Here is a 19,638-nt window from a genome sequence, read left to right as displayed (position 1 = left end):
CAGGTGATATAAAGCAAACTTGTATATTGACAGGAGTAAACAATTTTGGGAGATGGAACTTTAGGTTTTTGATGCATTGGTAGCTAACTCATAAATTACTGACCATGATAGCCCAATTTAAATCCAATTACAGTCACTTGACTATAAGTAAGAAATAATATAAAGGTAAGTTATTATTTTGCAGATGGTCTCCCATTTCAATTTAGTGTAAAACTTCATGGCATGGGGTTATAAAAGCCCTCTTCCTTTTTGGGAGAAGAATTTTACCAAACTATATATCAGTGTGAGAATCATGTAGTATTAATAAATAAAGGAACTTGGAATGTTCAAAGTAAGACTTCCAATATCTACTTGTAATATTGTTTTGTAAACAGGAACCATCTCTTGAATGCACATTCAATAATCCTAGCTAGAAGCATCCCTAATATCCCAAATAAGTCTCAACTATGGAATCATTATAAAGCAGAAGAATGACTCTAGAATTAAGTGGGTTCCAGTACAATTTAGGGAAGGAGTGTTCCTCCAAACAGGGCATAGTTTACACCCAATTACTCCCACATCCCTCTCTACAGAGAAAACAAAGGCCTGCTTTAGAATTCATTCAAGTCTTCAGTAAGGTCTGACTTTGTCTCTTATATATGTTCTGAAAAACATCTGTGGCCTGTACAACTGACCAGGAAATCTATTACGATCACAGCAGCCTGTAAGAACTGTAGAAATCAACTGGTTTCTATTTTCAAAACCTAAAAACTTTTAGAGTCAAAATAAGTAAAGCCAGACTCTTTGAGTTTATAATTTCTATGGATACATTTTATTTCACAAAAAAAAAACAAGAGTGTTGAAGCCTTCTTCAGGAAGGAAAATATGTTGCTGATAATAGTTGAAAAGTATATATATGGAACTTAAAAATCTTTATTCACAAATGCTAAGGTTTATGTTGACAGGCATTCAATACATAAATGGAGCTAATCTTATGGGGCCTATTAGGCTATCATCTTAGGTATCTAAATCTTACTCAAATTGAAAAGCTCCTTAAAATATTTTCTCGGTGGCTCAACTTGTAATCTCAGCACTTTGGGAGGCCGAGGTGAGTAGATTGTCTGAGCCCGCGGGTTCAAGACCAGCCCGGGCAACTTGGTGAAACCTTGTCTCTATAAATCAAAAATTAGCTGGGCAGGTAGCGTGCACCTGTAGTTCTGGCTACTTGGAAGGCTGAGGTGGAAGGATCACCAGAGCCCAGCAGGTTGAAGCTGGGGTGGCCGTGAGAGTGCCACTGCATTCCAGTCTGGGCAACGGAGACTCCAACTCAAAATAAATAAATAAATAAATAAATAAACAAAATAAAAATAATAATTCTTGCTAACCTTGCTTCTCTATCTATTGAGCAAACCAATTATTTTAAATGTGTTTTAGGTCACAGAAGATGCTGACAAGAATAACTTTTGAAGTATGTAGACCCTAGCTGACTAGATGTTTCCTTTTTCTTTCTAAAGTAAAAGTAAAATTACATGAGACAGCATTCCATATGACTGATACCTAATCTGTTACTTGCCAGCTATTACCTTAAACAAATTCTTAATCTACCCAAGAAACAAGCAAGATTATAAGAGTCCATACACATGGCTATTTGGAGACTCAAACAACCATAAATAGGTAAAGCCAAACCTACAAAAGAGCTTTATGTAATTCAGTGATATTATTTTTATCATCTAAAATCACTGCCCATTAGCCTGTCCATCTCTGCCTTAAAAGCTTCCAGGATTCCAGTTATTTATGAGCGTATGAAATATACTTCTCACTCACCAGGATGATATTTTTAAGAATCTCCAACATTTGAGAAAAAACCCTGTACTATATACTTCTAATCCCTTACAATAAACACTCCTCAGTTTATTGCAAACCATATTTTTGTTAGAAATCAAGGAATGACAGCTTCTTCACCAGCCATAACCAAGTAATCATAAAGCTCTCTATATTTTGCCTCCTACACAGAGCTTTAATTGATTCTTTTTTTTCCATCTCCAATGCTTCTAAACCAGTCTCAGTCACCATCAACTTGCACTTTGACAGGTAGAAAAAACTACTTACTAGTCTCACCACTTTGACTCCTCCCCAGCAATATTTTCTTACCATTGCCAAAGTAATTTTCTTACACCCCAAAGACTGATTATTATATTTCTCTAAAATATCATAGGAAAAATCTGATTTTTATCAATTTTCTTTTTTAATTGAAAAAAGTTGGCTCAAATATTTTCTAGGCTGGGCATTATGCCAATTCTTTATCAATAAGACCAATCTCATTTCTATATCTCTGCCTTTACTTACGGTATCTCTCTTTACTTTAATGCCACCTCCCTTCCCTTTCACTCTGACAAATCATCCCAACTTGCAGGAGCTACCATTTGCTGACTATTCAATCCACAATGATTCTTCTTCCACTGAAAACCTATTGTCCTTATAGTTATAATCATACTGTTTGGCACATAAACTTTGTAGCACAGTGTCTAATATAGGTAAACAAAAAAAACCAGCTTTAGAAAAATAAGAGGAGCAAGGGTCAAATTCCACTGATGTCTCCAGCTGTGTGCCTTTGGGTGAGTTATCAGGCTACTCTAAACTTCAGTCAGTTATCAATAAAATAGATAATGTGTATCTTATATCACGATTTTGGTTAGATTATAAAACATAAGCAAACTATAAAATATCTCATGAAATGCCTGATACCTGATAGTAGATGGCAAAAAACTGTTGTGTGCTACATAACTCTTGGAAGCATCATCATGTAAATTGGGTTGTGCAGTGCCAATACGTTCAGTCATTCATGGTGGTAACTCCTAGTACTTCCCAGGCTCTCTTTTGCTTAAATGACAAATGGGATGTAAGCAGGAGTGATGGGTACAATTTCTGGGTCAAAACCTCAAAAGGAAACTCTTTACTCTCTACTTCCTTTCTTCCCCTTCTGAGGGGTTATGACTTAAACATGGTGATATAGAATGATTCTCTTTTGCAAAATGTTCTCAAAAGAAAAAAGAATAATATTAATTTCCATTTGCTTTGAGTTTTTAAATGTTACATCAAAGCAACTGTTACATTTTATAGAGAAAGAAAATGTTAAAAAAGATTCTTCTATCCTTCAACTCCAGCAAGGCAGATACATGGAATCTTCCCCAAACTCAAATAGGTAAACTGAGCTCAGCACTCATGGAAAGAGAATTAACAGATGTGACAGGTAAGCAGTGATCTAGAATATCATTTTTTATGAGAATGAACTTTTTAGAAACTACAACAGCAAAGTACACTGAACTTAAGCCAAACATCATAAGAAGTGCTTAAAGGAAAAAATAAGATCCCTATTCCCTTGTCTCACTCTACATGAAGTAACCAACATGGACAGTCCCTTGGTTCTCATTCACATACATTCCTATTCTCAAATAGAATATATAGAGACATATATGGGATTATTTTCACTTACTTCACTATTTTCATTTTACAAGAAAGTAAAACACATACAGTTAACACATACATACATACAGCTAAATAATATTCTCTAGTGTAGCTATACAAAATTTTAAGCAACTTCATTTGGAGAGAAATAATAAAATTAGTCTCTTGTGGGTATGAATAGAAAAAATTTTAACACTTCTTATAGGATATGTTTTGGATATCAAGTCCCATTCATTCTACCTCTAAAACCTAGCCCCAAATCCATCTAATTTCCTCTACCTTCTTCACCTTCACTGTAGTCCAAGCTACCACCATCACTCAACTGGACTACTACAATAACTTCCTCCTGGTCTCTATTTCTCCATTCTTCCCCCCTGCAATCCATTCCTACAAAAGCATGATTTTTCAAAAACCTAAGTCAGATGAAGTCATTCCTCTGCTTAAAACCCCCCAATCAGTTTTCATAGATGTAAGAATAAAATCCAAACTCCTGGCCAAACTCAGTGGCTCAGCCTGTAATCTCAGCACTTTGGGAGGATGAGGCGAGTGGATTGCCTGAGTCCCCGGGTTCAAGACCAGCCCGAGCAACTTGGTGAGACCTTGTCTCTATAATAAATAAAAAATAATCCGGGTGTGGTAGCATGTTCTTGTAGTTCTGGCTACTTGGAAGGTTGAGGTGGAAGGATCGTTAGAGACCAGCAGGTTGACGCTGGGGTGGCCAGGAGTGTGCCAATGCACTTCAGCCTGGGCGACCGAGTGAGACTCTGACTCAAGAAACAAAAAAAATCCTAACTTCTTCCAAAGTTCCAAAATGTACACAGCTTCCACAGCCCTTCACAACTGGCTCCTCCCTAAGCCTCCGACCTTACGCCCGGCCACCTCCCTGGCCATCCTAGCCTTCTCTCTGCTTTGAAGCCTTTGTCTCAGCTGTTCCTTCTGCCTGGATGCTCCTCCCCTCCAATTGAAATGAAGAGTTTTACTCGTCATCCAGGTACAAGCTTTCTCAAAGAGGCTTTCTCTAGCTGCCCTGTCAAAAGTCGAACTCTGGTGCTTCCTACCATACCTATTTTGATTTCCTCGTAACTCTTTTCAATATTTGATTTCTCCCCTTGGTAGGAAGTTATTTACTTTTTTGCGTCTCTCCCACTCAAATGTGAGCACCATGAAAGAAAAGAAATTGTCTGTTTCCTTCTCTGCTATATTCCTACAAGAAAAAAACCTTCATAAATAGCCACAAAATTTTCGTAAGTTAACAATACTTTCCCATATAGTTCTCTTAGTAACTGCAGTGGATTCCTAGGACAGTGTTTGGCACATAGAGGGTGCCCCAAAAATATATGTCAAATGAATGAACCAATCAGTCCATTTAAAACAGCTTATGGTCCATGTACTTTTTGGATGAGGGCTTCTGCTCCCATTGTTGGGATGAAAAAAGGAAAGAAGCATTATAGTGTAACTGTAAAACTCAACTTCAGAATTAGGTGGTTTTCATTCAGAGCCCATCTCTTTTTTTTTTTTTTTTGAGTTGGAGTCTCACTCTGTCACCCAGACTGGAGTGCAGTGGCCGCTCCCGGCCACCGCAGCCTCTCCTGCTGGGCTCCGGCGATCCTTCCGCCTCAGCCTTCCAAGTAGCCGGAATTACAAGCATGCGCTACCACGCCCAGCTGATTTTTTGATTTATTGTAGAGATGAGGTCTCGCTGCCCAGGCGGATCTCGAACCTGCGGGCTAGGGCAATCCACTCACCTCAGCCTCCCAAAGGCGCGGGATTACAGGCTGAGCCACTTAGCCCGGCTCAGAGCCCATCTCTTTTAGTAGAAAATAATTTAATTATTTAGGCCTCAGAGTCCATATTTTGAAAATGTGGAATAGTAACATAGCTTACAGGCTTGTAAAACTCAAATGAGGTAAGGATATAAAGGCACTTAAAAACTCTAAAATGTTATATAAATATTATCAATTCAATAAACTGGTGCATAACAAATATATAAGGAAAAGATCAATAATTAAATCTGAAATTTCAATATTAATTTCAGCAACAATTACATGTAAGATCTATAGAGCCTTTACCTTTTTATAACTGGATATTCTTTGACATATGTGTTCAATTCTTTCACTGCAAACAGCGCTGAATTTACTCTGAAGGTTGGTAGGAATTACTTCATTTAGAGAATTAAGGCTGGTGCAGTTATGGACAAAATGTTCATCACTTTTAGCCAGGGCTTCAAGAATCTGTAGTGATAAATGCGCACACACACAACAAAGCAAAACAAAACAAGAAAATATCCTTCATATATAGCCACATAACATTTTCGTGAGTTAACAATACTTTCCTATATAGTTCTCTTAGTAACTGCAGTGGATTCCTAAGTTCAGTGAAGCTGCGGTGTTACCAGTGAAGTGATTTGACATGCCCGTTTGGAATCTCAGTTTTGCCTTCTGACATAAAAGCCTTGGGGAGGTCAGCAGACTTCAAAGACTCCCTGCTGGACAAATCAGCACAGTTTGATGTGGGAACACATCTCCTATAATTCAGTTGGAGTCACTTAGAACATTTCCCCCCCTCAATTTGGTAGAAGAAAGAAAAAGAAAAGAAAAGAAAGGAAGGAAGGAAAACACTACCATTCTTACTTGCTACTGAGAGCCCAGCAAGCACAGAGAGCATGCATTTAACACATGCTGCTGAAGAATCAAGGAAAAGTTATCTTGGTAAAGTACAATTTATGTCACTCAGCTTCTGAGCACTAGCTGATGAAAGCATTGGTTAAAAGTATCCACATAATGTTTTCAATTAGTAAATTCTTTTGATTATTTGAGTCAACCGTAAGCCAGCATGCATGTGTGTACTGCATGTATATACCATGGATCACTGAGAACTTCCAATGACCTGAAAATTAATTATGCAGGATATTTATAGGTTTATGACTGCTCAGAGATCACAAGGGTTGCTTATACCCATAACCAATATTTTAATAATTTTCTGTGAAGCTTAAATTGTATAGATGTTCTGCTTAATTGAGCTCTCTTTCTGCCTCCACTTCCTGTTATACTGAATATGGAATATGAGCTTTTGTTTAATCACTAGTCTAGAAATTAGAGCTGAGTTTATGATTAACAGTGTGACATTGGCTAAATGTCTTACTTCTTTGACTTTCTTTTCTTCATTTGTAAAATGAAAATGATATCTGCAGTACTAGCTTATATAGTTGTCATATATAGAATAATCCATGTAATTTTGTAATTATAATAAACTGGTCCCAAATTCTTACATAAATTCCATTAATAGTATAATGTAGTTGGGAAGAGGTTGCATTTTGAAAATACATATTTCATATCAATAGATATGTACAGTGGCACAATATAATCAGAATGATGGGGTTTTTAAGTGGACTTTCAGAATATAAAACAAAAAGTAATTATTTTTAAGAGTTAATTTGGATCTCTATATTATTTTCTATCACTAACATTTTAAAAATATGTGTTATAAATGCTAAATCGATCCCAGATATACATAGTTGAAACAAGAATTAAGACAGAGGAATAAAGGTAGAGAAGGTATATCTCGTTTGTTTTGTTTTTTTTTACTTATAATGTCTGAATTTTCACAGAATGAGATAAGGACAGAATGAACATGAAAGCCAAGCCCTGTGGAGGATACAGTAGAAGTCTGATGGATTTACCTTGGAGGAGGTCAAGAAAAGCAAGCAGAATCACCTACCATGTATTTTGTCTATTTGGCTAAAGACTCCTTTCCTGCCTCCCATCTTGTTTCAGTCTAAGGACTTTATGGTGATGTCTTTCCCAAATGAGAATTATGTAAGTGTCTGAGGACCTTTTAATAAACTAAGCTCTGTGTTTCCTGAAATTTTATGAAATAAATGTGACACTAGTGGAAATTGGAATTTCTTATATTTCATAATTTTAAGCGTTCCAGAGGATTATGTACATTTTTTTTAAAAGCAGCATCTGTCATGAAAACCATCTAAATAGTATTCATAATACTAAATCCACAGATGCAGAAAACTTTGTATATGCAGTGAAGTCTTTGCCATGTCAACAAAACCTTGCCGGATCAAGATTTCTGTCTAACTTAACACAGTGCTCTGAAACAATCCCTAAAAGGAAGCCTGTACACATACTGAAAAATGGGAGAATATCAGGAAAAATAAAAATAAAAAGAAGTTGCAACCTGTATAGCTATTTACATTTTTAAAAGCAAAGGTGGGACTGGGCACGGTGGCTTATGCCTTTAAACCCAGCTCTTTGGGAGGCAGAGGCAGGTGGATTGGCTGAACCCAGGGATTCAAGATCAGCCTGGGCAACTAGGTGAGACTGTCTCTACAATCAATCAAAAAATTAACCAGGCGTGGTGGCCTACAACCGTGGTTCCAGCTACTTGGAAGGTTGAGATGGAAGGATCACCTGAGCCCAGCAGGTTGAAGCTGTGGTAGCTGTGATTGTGCCACTGTACTCTAGATGACAGAGTGAGACTTCAACCCAAACAAACAAACTGAAGGTGGAGGAGGGTTTCAGTTGCTTTATTTAGAACCAAAAAACCTTGTTCTCCCAGGATGCTTCTACCTTGGCAGTTAAGCTGAAGAAACCTTTGGGCTCAATCATCTTCTCCACCACATTGCACTTGATGCCAGCTGTGCTGTCATATTCATATACGACACCGTATTCCAGGTGGACATTGTCCACCGTCAGACTCACATGCTCTTTCTTTCCGTCAATGATGGCCATGGTGTTGAACTTGTCAATGACCTCTGGAATAAAGATAATTGTAACTCAGTAAATCCATGAAAGGTTTATTAGACTCTTCAAATAATCGCACCTTTGAGTAATTTTTAAAGAGTTCTTTAAATGATGATTAAGTCTGAGGTGCTAAATGAAGCATCCATTCTTGTTAACATTTTAAAAAACAAGAACATTTTGAAAAAAGCATATCCTTGAGTGATCCAAATCTCACCACTCTAGCATGACTAGTCTTATCTTTGTACATGCACTTTGATCTGTGGAGCACATGGCCACCCATTTCTACCAATATATGTATATACTATACATAATTTTTTTCATCAAAGGCACGCATCACTTAAAGTCATCTGCCTCACATGTATGAATATTTTCTCAAAGTAGGAAAAAATTCATAAAGAAGGTCATATTGAAGAAGCAGAAAGGAGATGCAAGAATCATTTTGTTTTGGCAGACAGGGAATCTGAAGTTTCCCAATCAGCTTCTTACAGAGAGGGTGCATTGAGAAAATTTTTCAATGTTTAGTATAATAAAATTGCCATCTGGAATGTCTGCCTACATTTTTTAGTCTGCAATCAGTTAATAGGTGAAAAAACACCTAAAATCTCAAGTAAGAAACTTCTGGAAGACCTAACAATAAATATTAAACAAGCAAAACTAGAATATTTGTTTACTTAAAACAACAAAGTTCTAAAATAGCATAAACATTAAATATTAAATAGGCAAGAGTAGAATATTGATTTACTTTAAAGTAGTTAAGTCCCAGAATAGCTACAAATCCATTTCCAGAGCATCACATCAGCCACTCTACCTTTCAATGTGGCACCAAGGCTGATTTATTCCAAATGAAGAATAAAAGCCTCAGGATAAGGTCCTGAGATTTGTCTTGTTTTGAATAAATAATGTCATATCTTATCATAACAATCTTACTGCGCCAATGAGGTTGAAATAGTTCTGATACTGCCTATATCTTAAGTAGGAGCCAACCAAGTATCCTTCCAGGAGTGAAGAGAAAATAGTTGTATATGTAATAAACAATAAGAAATAAACTTTTGGTATTTGGCCCTGATTTAACAAAATCTTCTAAAATCATTGTAATATATGGAGTGACAGAGGTGACAGAAATGTCTTTTGTTATTTATAACAAGCCCCTTTCAAACATACCTGCATTTATGCTAGTGAGGTGACACTTGGTGAGCCCATAGATGGCTTCAAGGTAGAGACTGATTGTCAGAGGAACCAACCATGTGATTAGAATGTTGGAACTTTCAGCCCTACCCCTGGCCCTCTACAAAGGCGAGGGGAGAGGAGCTAGAGATGAAGTTCAGTCACCAATCACCAATGATTTCATCCATCATGTCTACAGAATAGAATCTCCAGGAAAACCTTTAAATGACAGGGCTCAGAGAACTTCCAAGTTGGCAAAAGCATCCACTTATCAGGAGGGTAGCACATGCCAGCCCCCCACAGACAGAGCTCTTGAGCTTGGGACTCTTTTGAACCTTGCCCTAGATACCTCTCCATCTGGCTGTTCATTTTGTAGCTTTTTATAATAGACCAGTCATAGTAAATAAAGTATCTTTTTGAGTTCCTTGAGCCATTCGAGCAAATAACGTGAGGAGGGAGTGTGGGAATCCCCTAAATCTATGGCTATTTGGTCAGAAATACAGGTGAAAACCTGGAACTTGGAACAAGCTTCAAAAATGGGACAGTCTTGTGGGACTGATCCCTCAATCTATGGAGTCTGTGTCAACTCCTGATGTTAGAACTAAATTGCATTGTAGGACAACCGATTGGTGTCAGGAGAGTTGGAGAATTGGTTGGTGTTGGTGAGGGGGGTAACTCTATACATATGGTGTCAAAAGTGTGAGTAAAACGACTCAGAATGCAGAATTCTTTAGCTGTGCTGGTTTGGAAGAACCTAATAGATTAATAAATACATCCAGAGACATCCACCAATAATATAAATGGAAAGACACCAGGAATATAGGAGAGGATTCAAAGCCTTTTGTGAAAAAGCTTTAAAACAATAATTCAAGGTATTTGTCAAATCCAGACATTAATGTAATTGCCTCCGTTGCCCTTGGCAAAGAAGCCACTGAATACAGCAATTTACTGATTTCCTTTGAGAAAACAGAAATGGGAAGTCATCAAAACCATCTCTCTCCCCTCTCTCATTTTCACATTATTTGTTTACCTCTTTTCTTGCTGTCAATGTTAGAATGCAGTAAAAGCTACTTGAACCAAGAAAGTATTTTTAAAGGAATTTTCTAAACCACGGCTTCTCAAATTTTAACATGCATACAAATCAGACCTTGTTGAAACGAGGATTTCTGATTCAATAGATCTGGGTTGTGGCTGAAATTTTGCATTTCTATCTAGCTTCCACCTAGATAGAAATGCTGATACTGCTTACCTGCGAGCCACACTAGAGTAGCGAAGTCTAAATAGCAATTAAAATCCAAACAAGGAAACATAATTTGAGTCTGAATCTTCACTCTACCACTTCACTAACTTGGGCAAGATAGTCTCAATTTCTTCTCTCCTAAATCGAAGATGATGATAATCATACCTACTTTAGGGTATTTTTCTTTTTTGATGACTAAATGAGATAATTCATATAAGACACTTAATAAAGTGCCTGCCAAACAGAATATGGCTATTACATGCTAGCTACTAGCTATTATTATTTATGTATTCGGCATGACATCTATTTGGTGATAAGGACTTAAGAAACTGACTTGAAGCCAACAAATATATGAAAAAATGCTCAGCTTCACTAATCATTAGAGAAATGCAAGTGAAAACTACAATGAGATACCACCCTACTAGTAAGGATGGCTAACCTCAATAAGTTAAAAACCAACAGGTGTTAAGGCTAGGTGTGGTGGCTCACTCCTATAACACCGGCACTTTGGGAGGTAAAGGTGGGAGGATTGCTTGAGCCTAGGAGTTCGAGACCAGCCTGGGCAACATAGTAAGACATCAGCTTAACAAAAAATAAAAAAAAATTAGCCAGGTGTGATGGCATGTGCCTGTAATCCCAGCTACTTGGGAGGCTTAGTTGGTAGGATTGCTTGAACCAGGAGGTCAAGGCTGCAATGAGCTATGATCATGCCACTGTACTCCAGCCAGGGCAACAGAGCGAGATCAAAAAAATAAAAATAAAAACAGGTGTTGGTTGTGACTGCAGAGAAAAGGGAACACTTCTATACTGTTGGTGGGAATGTAAACTAGTTCAACCTTTGTGGAAAGCAACGTGGAGATTTCTCAAGGAACTAAAAATTGAACTTCCATATGATCTAGCAATGACTCTTCTGGGAACATACCCAGAGGAACATTAAATAACTCTACCAAAAAGACACCAGCACACATATGTTCATTGCAGCACTATTTCCAATAGCAAAACAGAAATCATGGACCCAACCTAAATGCCCATCAAAAGTGGACTGGATAAAAAAAATGTGGTACATATACATGATAAAATATTACACAGCCATGAGGAAGAATGAAATCATGGCCTTCTAAGCAACAGGGATGCAGCTGGAGACCATCAGAATAAGTAAACAATCACAGAAACAAAGAACTGAATGTTGCATGTTCTCACTCATAAGAGGGGCATGATCACTAGTCATATGAGCACAAGGGTGGGATCTAAAGATGCTGGACACTGCTAGCAGTAAGCAGGAAGGAAAAGGGATGGGGGCATGTGGCCACACACTGCTAGAAACAGAAACTTCACCTGCATACAACTTACTCATGTAGCAAATCTTCACTTGTAACTCACAATTCTAAAATACAAATAATAAAATAAAGAAAAACTGATTTGAATGTAAAAGACTTTCAATATTTAGGCGTATAAACAGGCACAGTGGAAAAGAATACTACAGATACTTGAGGAGAAAAAGAAGAAACCTACCTTCTACTTTACAGTCAAAAGCGTCCCCTGCTTCATCTCCCGGAGGTTTGGAGTTAGATTTCTGAAGGTCCTCTTGAGCACTCTCAATGCTATTATAAACCCACTGTATGGAATCTTGCTGGAAATGAAGGGAAAAGAAACCTCAGCGGTATTAGTGCTTCCTGAAATGCATGTTTCATTTCACAAACCTGCATCAGAAGGAGAGTTGGCCATCTTATTTATTCCTCTAGTTTGCTTAAAAATAGAAACTTTAAAGAAAGAAAATCAGTATCAGAAACTAATAGAAAGTCAATAATAATTATATTGTTTAACTTTTTTAAAGCTTAAAGTTTTTATCTTCCAAAGAGATGTCTTATGCAAATGTTATCTTCCAAAACTATATCCCAAAGATATATGTTTTTAAACAGGATATATTCTCCAAATGTCTTACTTAAATGTTTCAAGTATATTTTATAATAAGTTACAAATTATATTTAAAAATAAACACATTAGTTGGACAGTGTTTTGATGAATCAATTATCTCTAACTGTACAAACAAGTTAAATGCTCTCCTAACCGTCACATATATTTTATATGTTTAATACTTTTTGAATTAAGCCAATATGAAAATTGGAAGAACATTTTCCATCTCATTATCTTTTAATCTTTCTGTATCATAAATTATTCTATATTTTAATTAAAACAGCAGTTCCAGTCTTATGCAGAGAAATGAGAGAGATGAAATGACTATCAAATAAATGTTTCAAGGATGTTATTACTTTTAAGTTCATACTTTTCCTAAATATAAGATGATAAATCAAAGTGAATTGCATTATTAAAATGTGATCTAATAAGTATTATCCATTTTTTCTCTTGTATTTGCTCAAAAGTTGTATTTATTTATTATACTGTTACAAAGCATTAAAATGTTGGTTAATAGGCAAAATGGAGGCCAAGGGAGGCCCAAGCTTTACCTGTACAATGATCACTTGTATACCTAATCCTGAATTGTACCCCAAATCTCTAAAATAAATTTTTAAAATGTTGGTTAATATTTGAGCATTCAAATACATCTTCATGCCCTGCTGTGGCACTAAAATGAACCACACCCCAGTTTTCCACGTTGACCCTGGGTTGGCCATTTGACTTGATTTGTTCAAAGAGACACTAGCAAGCACAATCTAAGTAGAGGGCTTATCAGTTGTAATCATTCCCTCTTGAAATCCAGAAGCCATGCAAAATGGAAAATTCTACTAGAGGCTAAAAAGGGAGGCCATGTGGAATGACTCTGGAGGGTGACTTGAAACATGAAGCCCAAAGCCACAAGGGGAGAAACTGAGGTATTCAGTCAGTTTCCAGCAAAAACACAGCCATGTCAGTGTCCTCACAAGAACAACTCTTCATTCAACCCACAGAATCAAGAGAAATACTGTTGTTTTACACCACTAAGAGTAGTCTGCTTGATGGTGGCAGCTGAGACAGCATGTTACTAAGTGAATTTTTCTATCCATTTATTGTTTTTCTTAATCATTTCACTAATCAACACCTCCCAAGAGGGCAGACAGGGAAAATGAAAGGAAATGGGATTCAAATCGATCTGTCTACTTATAAAAATTCTGATAGAAGGGGAAAGGTTTGATAATTTCAGAAAAGTACCTAAAAAATTCATTCAATATTACAGCTCAACAAATATTTGTCAAGCTACTATCAACCAGAATCACCTATATGTCTATGTGTAACTTCCAATTTCCTATGCTAGTTTGACCTTACTATGAAACAAAATTGATCACCTATTTAATTTAGGTTTAGTATTTTGCAGGATATCAGCCCAGACCTATGAGCAAACAGTCATTCATCTTCCAGGTGTGAATACAAAGTTATAGTCTCAAATCCAGAAAAGAATATCCCATTATGCATGACAGAAAAAAAAAATAAGCCTTCTCCTTTAAAGTTACATCTGTGTCCAATTGACTAAATAGAGAGAATTTTTTCTTGTAGTTCAATACTCACTTTAAGCTTTGCTTATGAATTATAAGTACAATTTTATTTTTCTGTGGCACTAATGGATCAAAAGATAGTCTTAAAATGTTAAATAATGACAAGTATATTTTGGTACGTTCTTTTAAGAGCTAAATCCAGTTACCTAAATAAATATATTAAAAAATCCATTGCAAACCCTATAAAACCCACAATTTTTACTTTTTCATAGAAGTCTTATAATACAGTCTAAGTATTTAGAATTTATATACACAGACACAGACACATAATGCAAATATTCTAAAGCAATCACAAAGAGCAAGAAAACAGTTCAAACCTTTGGATTTCAATTTGAAAAACCAGTATCACAATGGAAGCAAAACTATTCAAGAGCATTTTTTAAAGAGATGATAACACTGTAATAATAAAATGTAACAATTTATATGCAATTAATTATAATTTAATTGCACAGATAAAAAGTCATTATGAGACAGAATGCTGTGCTTATATTCAGTCTTGGAATTAGAAACCACAAACATCTCTTGCACTGCCCAGAGTTCCTCCCCGGGTCTTCCAAGCAAGTATTCAGTGAGATCCAGATAAGTTAAAGGGTTGCTCACCTTCATTGGCCGCCTATACTTCCTACAGGCTGTTACATGCGCTATGACACTGGCATGTGTCTCTTTGCTGACATTGATTCCATTTACTTTGATAATACACTGTCCAGGGTGAAGACCAGCAGCTGCAGCCACAGTTCCTTTAAATACAAATGGGAAAATTACCCAAAACTAATTCAAGAATAAGACTTACTTTTACAGTATATAAAATAACAGAAGCAATTTTAAAATATAATGAAGTTGCAGCTAGTATGATCTTGATAAACTTGGTACTTAGTTCTGATAGCAATGCCTCTCAACACTTTTCTGTTTTGTAGCTTGACTTTCAAACTATGATTAAGAGAATAGTTCTCATCTCTCTAAAAACTGGTTTGAAAGAATATTGAAAAGTGATCTTCACAGTGCAGATCAGTTATATTTCTTTCAGATGTCTAGTCAATCTAATTTTCTATATAATAGCACAATGAGATAACTAGAAACATAGATCTCATTTATCTTTCTTTATAAAATCTCTAAATATTCAAGTAGTATTTACTTTTCAAAATTCCAATAATTTAATATGCACATAAAAAAGAACTTGTTAAGAAAAAAATAAAGTCAACTAGAAACTATGAGTGGTCTGGGTCTTCTAAGAAAAACAAGAGTTCCGCATATGTACAAAGAAAGGGTCAGGAACCAGAAATTTGAACAGAACAGAATTCATGAGATAATATCAACTGTCTAGTCATTGTGTTTGTAAAGATATAAATTTAAATATGGAAGTAATATATACTAACCAGTGTGTTAAGATTTCTCAGAACCTTCTAATTACTGTTATTTCATAGTCTGATCAAGTCAATATTATCAAAGTATCATGAATAAATGCAATGCATACAATTAATACAAATGATTGTAAAACTTATACATATGTTAGAAGAGACTTTGTGAGCAATTTATCTCATAAAATATTATTAAACATCGTGAAGAGAATAATCTATATTCAAGAATGTATCTTTTCATTTCTTCTTAGTTCCTACTAAAATTCACTCCCAGAAATATTAAGTGGTTTTCTGCAATGAATTGAGTCTTAGGGGAAAGATGGACATTCCCAGAAGACAGAACAGCCTGAAAAAAGGTATTGCTTAAAGAAATCATCTGGCCATTTGGCACATACAAGTTAGAGTTCTGTTGGTAAGAGCTTAGAATGGGGTTGGCTGGAAGAGAATAGGATTGGAGAGCTGAGCAGAGCCAGAGTTGCCGTGTATGGAAGACCCTGAGGGCTTTATGCCTGAAAGCCTGAATTTGTCTGAGGTAGGAAAAAAGGAAGCTCAACTTGGGAGACAGGAGACAATTTAAGGAGAAAAAGAACAAAATGAGGACACATTTAATAATAGCTGAGTAATAATATGGGCCCAGTAAAAGACAAAAGAGTGAATCCGGAGACACTACTTCCATAGCAATAATAGTTTTTTGGGGCTACTGGGTAGAAAGAGCAAAAAAGATGGTTAAGTGATCCAAGGCTGAAATGCACTGTCCTGGATGCGACTGAGAGGTGAGGGTGAGGGGAGCATGGTGGTGCTCACAAGAGTGACTGTAGTAGTGACTTCCCATGGGAAGAAGGCTGGCCGCAAAGAAATCTCTTTTTCTTAGGTATAGTTACAGTGCAAAGAGAAACACAGAATAATATGTTTTCATTTTAATACACATCTGAAAGGAAAAGCACAGGAGCATTTCGGTCTCTTATTCTTTAGTAGCAAAAAGCACAGAAGCCAGACTTAGGATAACCCTATCACTAAGTTTCAAAGTTAGAACCTTGCTCTTTAAATGATGCTGTTACAGGGGAAGAGGTACAACCTGATTCACTGAGGCTTCCAGTTATTTTATACCACTATTAATGTGAATTATTCCTTTTCTGGCTTAATAAAAATGGAGAGGATATTTGATATCTGGATATCCCATTTCAGTTTTATAATATTTAATGAACTATTGGGAAGGTTCTAAATGTTTATCCATCTGTATGTTTTAGAAATCTGAGTGAAAGGACAAGTTTTGGAAATAAGATTCATATTTAATTATACAAATAATAATGAAAGTAATATTATAATGTAGCTATAAGGTCTACTAGTATGTTCTTGAAACTTGCTTTTATAACTATGCCCTCTTAAATTTTTCCTGTCAAATGTCTGAGTGGTCATATTAAGATGCTTTACATTCTTAGTAATAAATAGCATGTATGTCCCTTGTTAGATAAACATATGACTTTTTATGCTTATAGAGACATTTCTTGCTACAGCAGCAAGTTATTTACTATTTGTAGCAATGTGGGATCTGATGGTTATTTCTTTCAATCATTGCTAATGTCAATATAAAATTAAAAACATATATGATAAGAAGAGATGTCAATAGCTAATTTGCCTGTCAAACAAAAAGAACAAAAAATAAACATGACTTTTTAGTCACTAAAATTATTATTATTATTATTTTATTTTTTTGAGTTGGAGTCTCAATCTATCACTCAGGTTGGAGTGCAGTGGCATGCTCATAGCCACCCCAGCATCAATCTGCTGGGGCTCTGGCGATCCTTCAGCCTCATCCTTCCAAGTAGCTGGAACTACAGGCGTGCACTACCACGCCTTGCTAATTTTTTTATTGATGGTAGAGACGAGGTCTCACCAAGTTGCCCAAGCTGGTCTCAAATAAATTGTTTAATTAAAAATGCATTTCATGGTGAGATTTAACCTTGGTTTATAGGAGTACTTGAGAAATTCTGTAGCAAATGGGTTATAATGTCCACAGATCATTCTTAAATCTGAAAACTCACATCTTTTTTTATTGACAAAAATACCATTGGCAAAATCAAGAAAAATACAATTATAGGACCTTAAACTCATTATATCCTTTAGATAAACTAAAGCAAGCAGAAGGGTGAGACTAAGACATCATTCTTAAATCAAATCTCTAACAACGATAAATACGTATGCCTTCAGATTTTTAGTTTAAAAAATATATTGTTTATGAAATACTGCCACTGAGTTAATACAGTAAAAACGTGATTAATGAGAAAATTTGTAACAGCATGATCATGTATGTTTGAAACATATTCCTGTTCTGCAAAAAACAGCCCCAAAATGCTGGACAGTTGTTTACCACAGAGGATGAATTTCTTACCTCTTCCTACAGCATGCACAACTGATGGGCCAAATCCCCGGATCTGGAATCCAAGTCCGTCAGCTGAATCTGGAATTTTTACGGTCCTAAAATCAATCAGAAAATAGGTAAGATTAATTTTAAATGTCACAATCAGCTAAAACAACTGTCATCTACATCTTTATTCATTCTCTCAATAAATACATATTGAGAGTCTACCATGTGAACACTGGGCTAGAAACCCTTGTAGACAAACATGGTCCTGCCCTTACAAGGGCACCACGTAGGCTTGCAATGGAGTTTCTCAATTGAACACAGTCATTACATACTATATCCTGAAACAGGAACAGCTCTAGAGTCAGGTAAACATAGCTTTGAACTTTCTTGTAGTCACTTCCTACTTGGATAACTTGGATAACCTTAACATCTCAGACACAAACGGTTTCACATAAACTTTCCACAGAAAGATAACACTGTTAACACTTATCTTGCAGGGTGTCAGTGGGAATTAAGAGACTCTGTTGGTAAATTGCCCTCCACCGTGCTATGTGCTACATAGGTATTTAATAAAATAAAAGCTTCTCTCATTAGTGTACTGTTACAAAAAAAAATGAGTGCCCTGTGAAATTTCTTTATAAAAATTAATACAAAAGAAACACAGAATTCATACATTTCTATCGGTTGGGAACTTCATCAGAGAACAACAAAGAACGAGTTATAAAGAACAGATCTGTCAAACACTACATCAAAATAATTTTAAAAAATTATTGACTTTAGTATTTATGTAGTGAAATTGTAAAAGAATAATACATCAGAAGGTAAACCTGAATAAGAGAAGAAATATTTCCCATGAATCGACATAAAAAAGAAAATAAAGAATGGGAAACTTGAGTGAGCTGTCATGGCAAAACAGTGAGGGGTGTCCAATTTGGCACTCATAAATAATATACTCCACAGAAGGAAGCCAGAAATCAGATAGTAACAAGGAAAAGCAGAGAGCACAAGATGAGATGGAACATGGTAACAATCGGAGTGTAATAAATCGCAGTCAAGAGCAAAAACAAATGAGTACAATGCAATAAATTTTGATAGATAGCCCTTGATGCCCAAGAAACAAAAGTGTTTCCCAAAAGATGAATTAATCAATGAAATAAAATGTCAGTAGCATTTCAAGGGCACATTAGACAGAGTTTGAAGGTACATGCAGCAGGGCTTACCTGCAGCTTTTAAAATAGCTGTTGGATACAGTTTGAGCAAGATGGTGGGCTTAAGACACTTGAGAAAGCCATAGACTGCTCTTAGGCCTTAAGGCAGAGAGGCTAGCACTGCAACCTCAGGTGCAACCTCAGCAGGCATTCAGGAATAGATATGCAAATTGCTCTAGGGAAACTGAAAGTGTACTTTTAAGTTAGATTATACACTATGAAGTTATCTGTAGATATGTGGAATGGAGGTCACAGAATTAATTTATCCTTTATCCCTGGTGAAACACTTTTTGTTGTGCAGGGCTGTATCTTTATCCTTTGAAGAGCACATAGTTACCAGTGTCTGTCAAAGATATATACTTGAAAATGAAAGACAACTGACTAAGGAAAAACAGGGAATAAATATATATTCTGGTAAGCATAAAGCAAAATCAGAGGCAGTTCATGCTTCTATATATTATGAATGAGAGTTCAGGTCTGCTGAAATAACTTAAAGCTTTCAGGCCACAGTGAATTATTTTTGCTTTTGGATTATGAGTAATTCATAATGGCCTCTCACCTCCTTCTGAGCAAGGTTTTCCCATCTTTCTAATATTACTATGGAAAGTTGATCCTACTCT

At 36.1% G+C, this 19,638-nt stretch overlaps 1 protein-coding gene across 1 annotated transcript in view; it reads right to left on the bottom strand.

Annotated features, from left to right (window-relative positions):
* Nucleotides 1–19,638, bottom strand: part of PREX2 (phosphatidylinositol-3,4,5-trisphosphate dependent Rac exchange factor 2) — a 264,759-nt gene that overhangs the window by 130,326 nt on the left and 114,795 nt on the right. The window contains exons 19-23 of the mRNA XM_008062862.1: nt 17,835–17,920; nt 14,691–14,827; nt 12,115–12,232; nt 8,025–8,209; nt 5,514–5,675 (exon numbers count right to left, since the gene is read on the bottom strand). Coding sequence (XP_008061053.1) covers nt 5,514–5,675; nt 8,025–8,209; nt 12,115–12,232; nt 14,691–14,827; nt 17,835–17,920 — 688 coding nt within the window. The remainder of the gene's footprint in view (nt 1–5,513; nt 5,676–8,024; nt 8,210–12,114; nt 12,233–14,690; nt 14,828–17,834; nt 17,921–19,638) is intronic.

This window comes from Carlito syrichta, unplaced genomic scaffold (genome assembly GCF_000164805.1).
Source record: "Carlito syrichta isolate Samal-C Ts95f unplaced genomic scaffold, Tarsius_syrichta-2.0.1 Scaffold305870, whole genome shotgun sequence".
In the NCBI taxonomy this organism is placed as follows: domain Eukaryota; kingdom Metazoa; phylum Chordata; class Mammalia; order Primates; family Tarsiidae; genus Carlito; species Carlito syrichta.
Note: the sequence above shows the minus strand (reverse complement) of the source record. Positions and strands in the feature narration are given on the sequence as shown.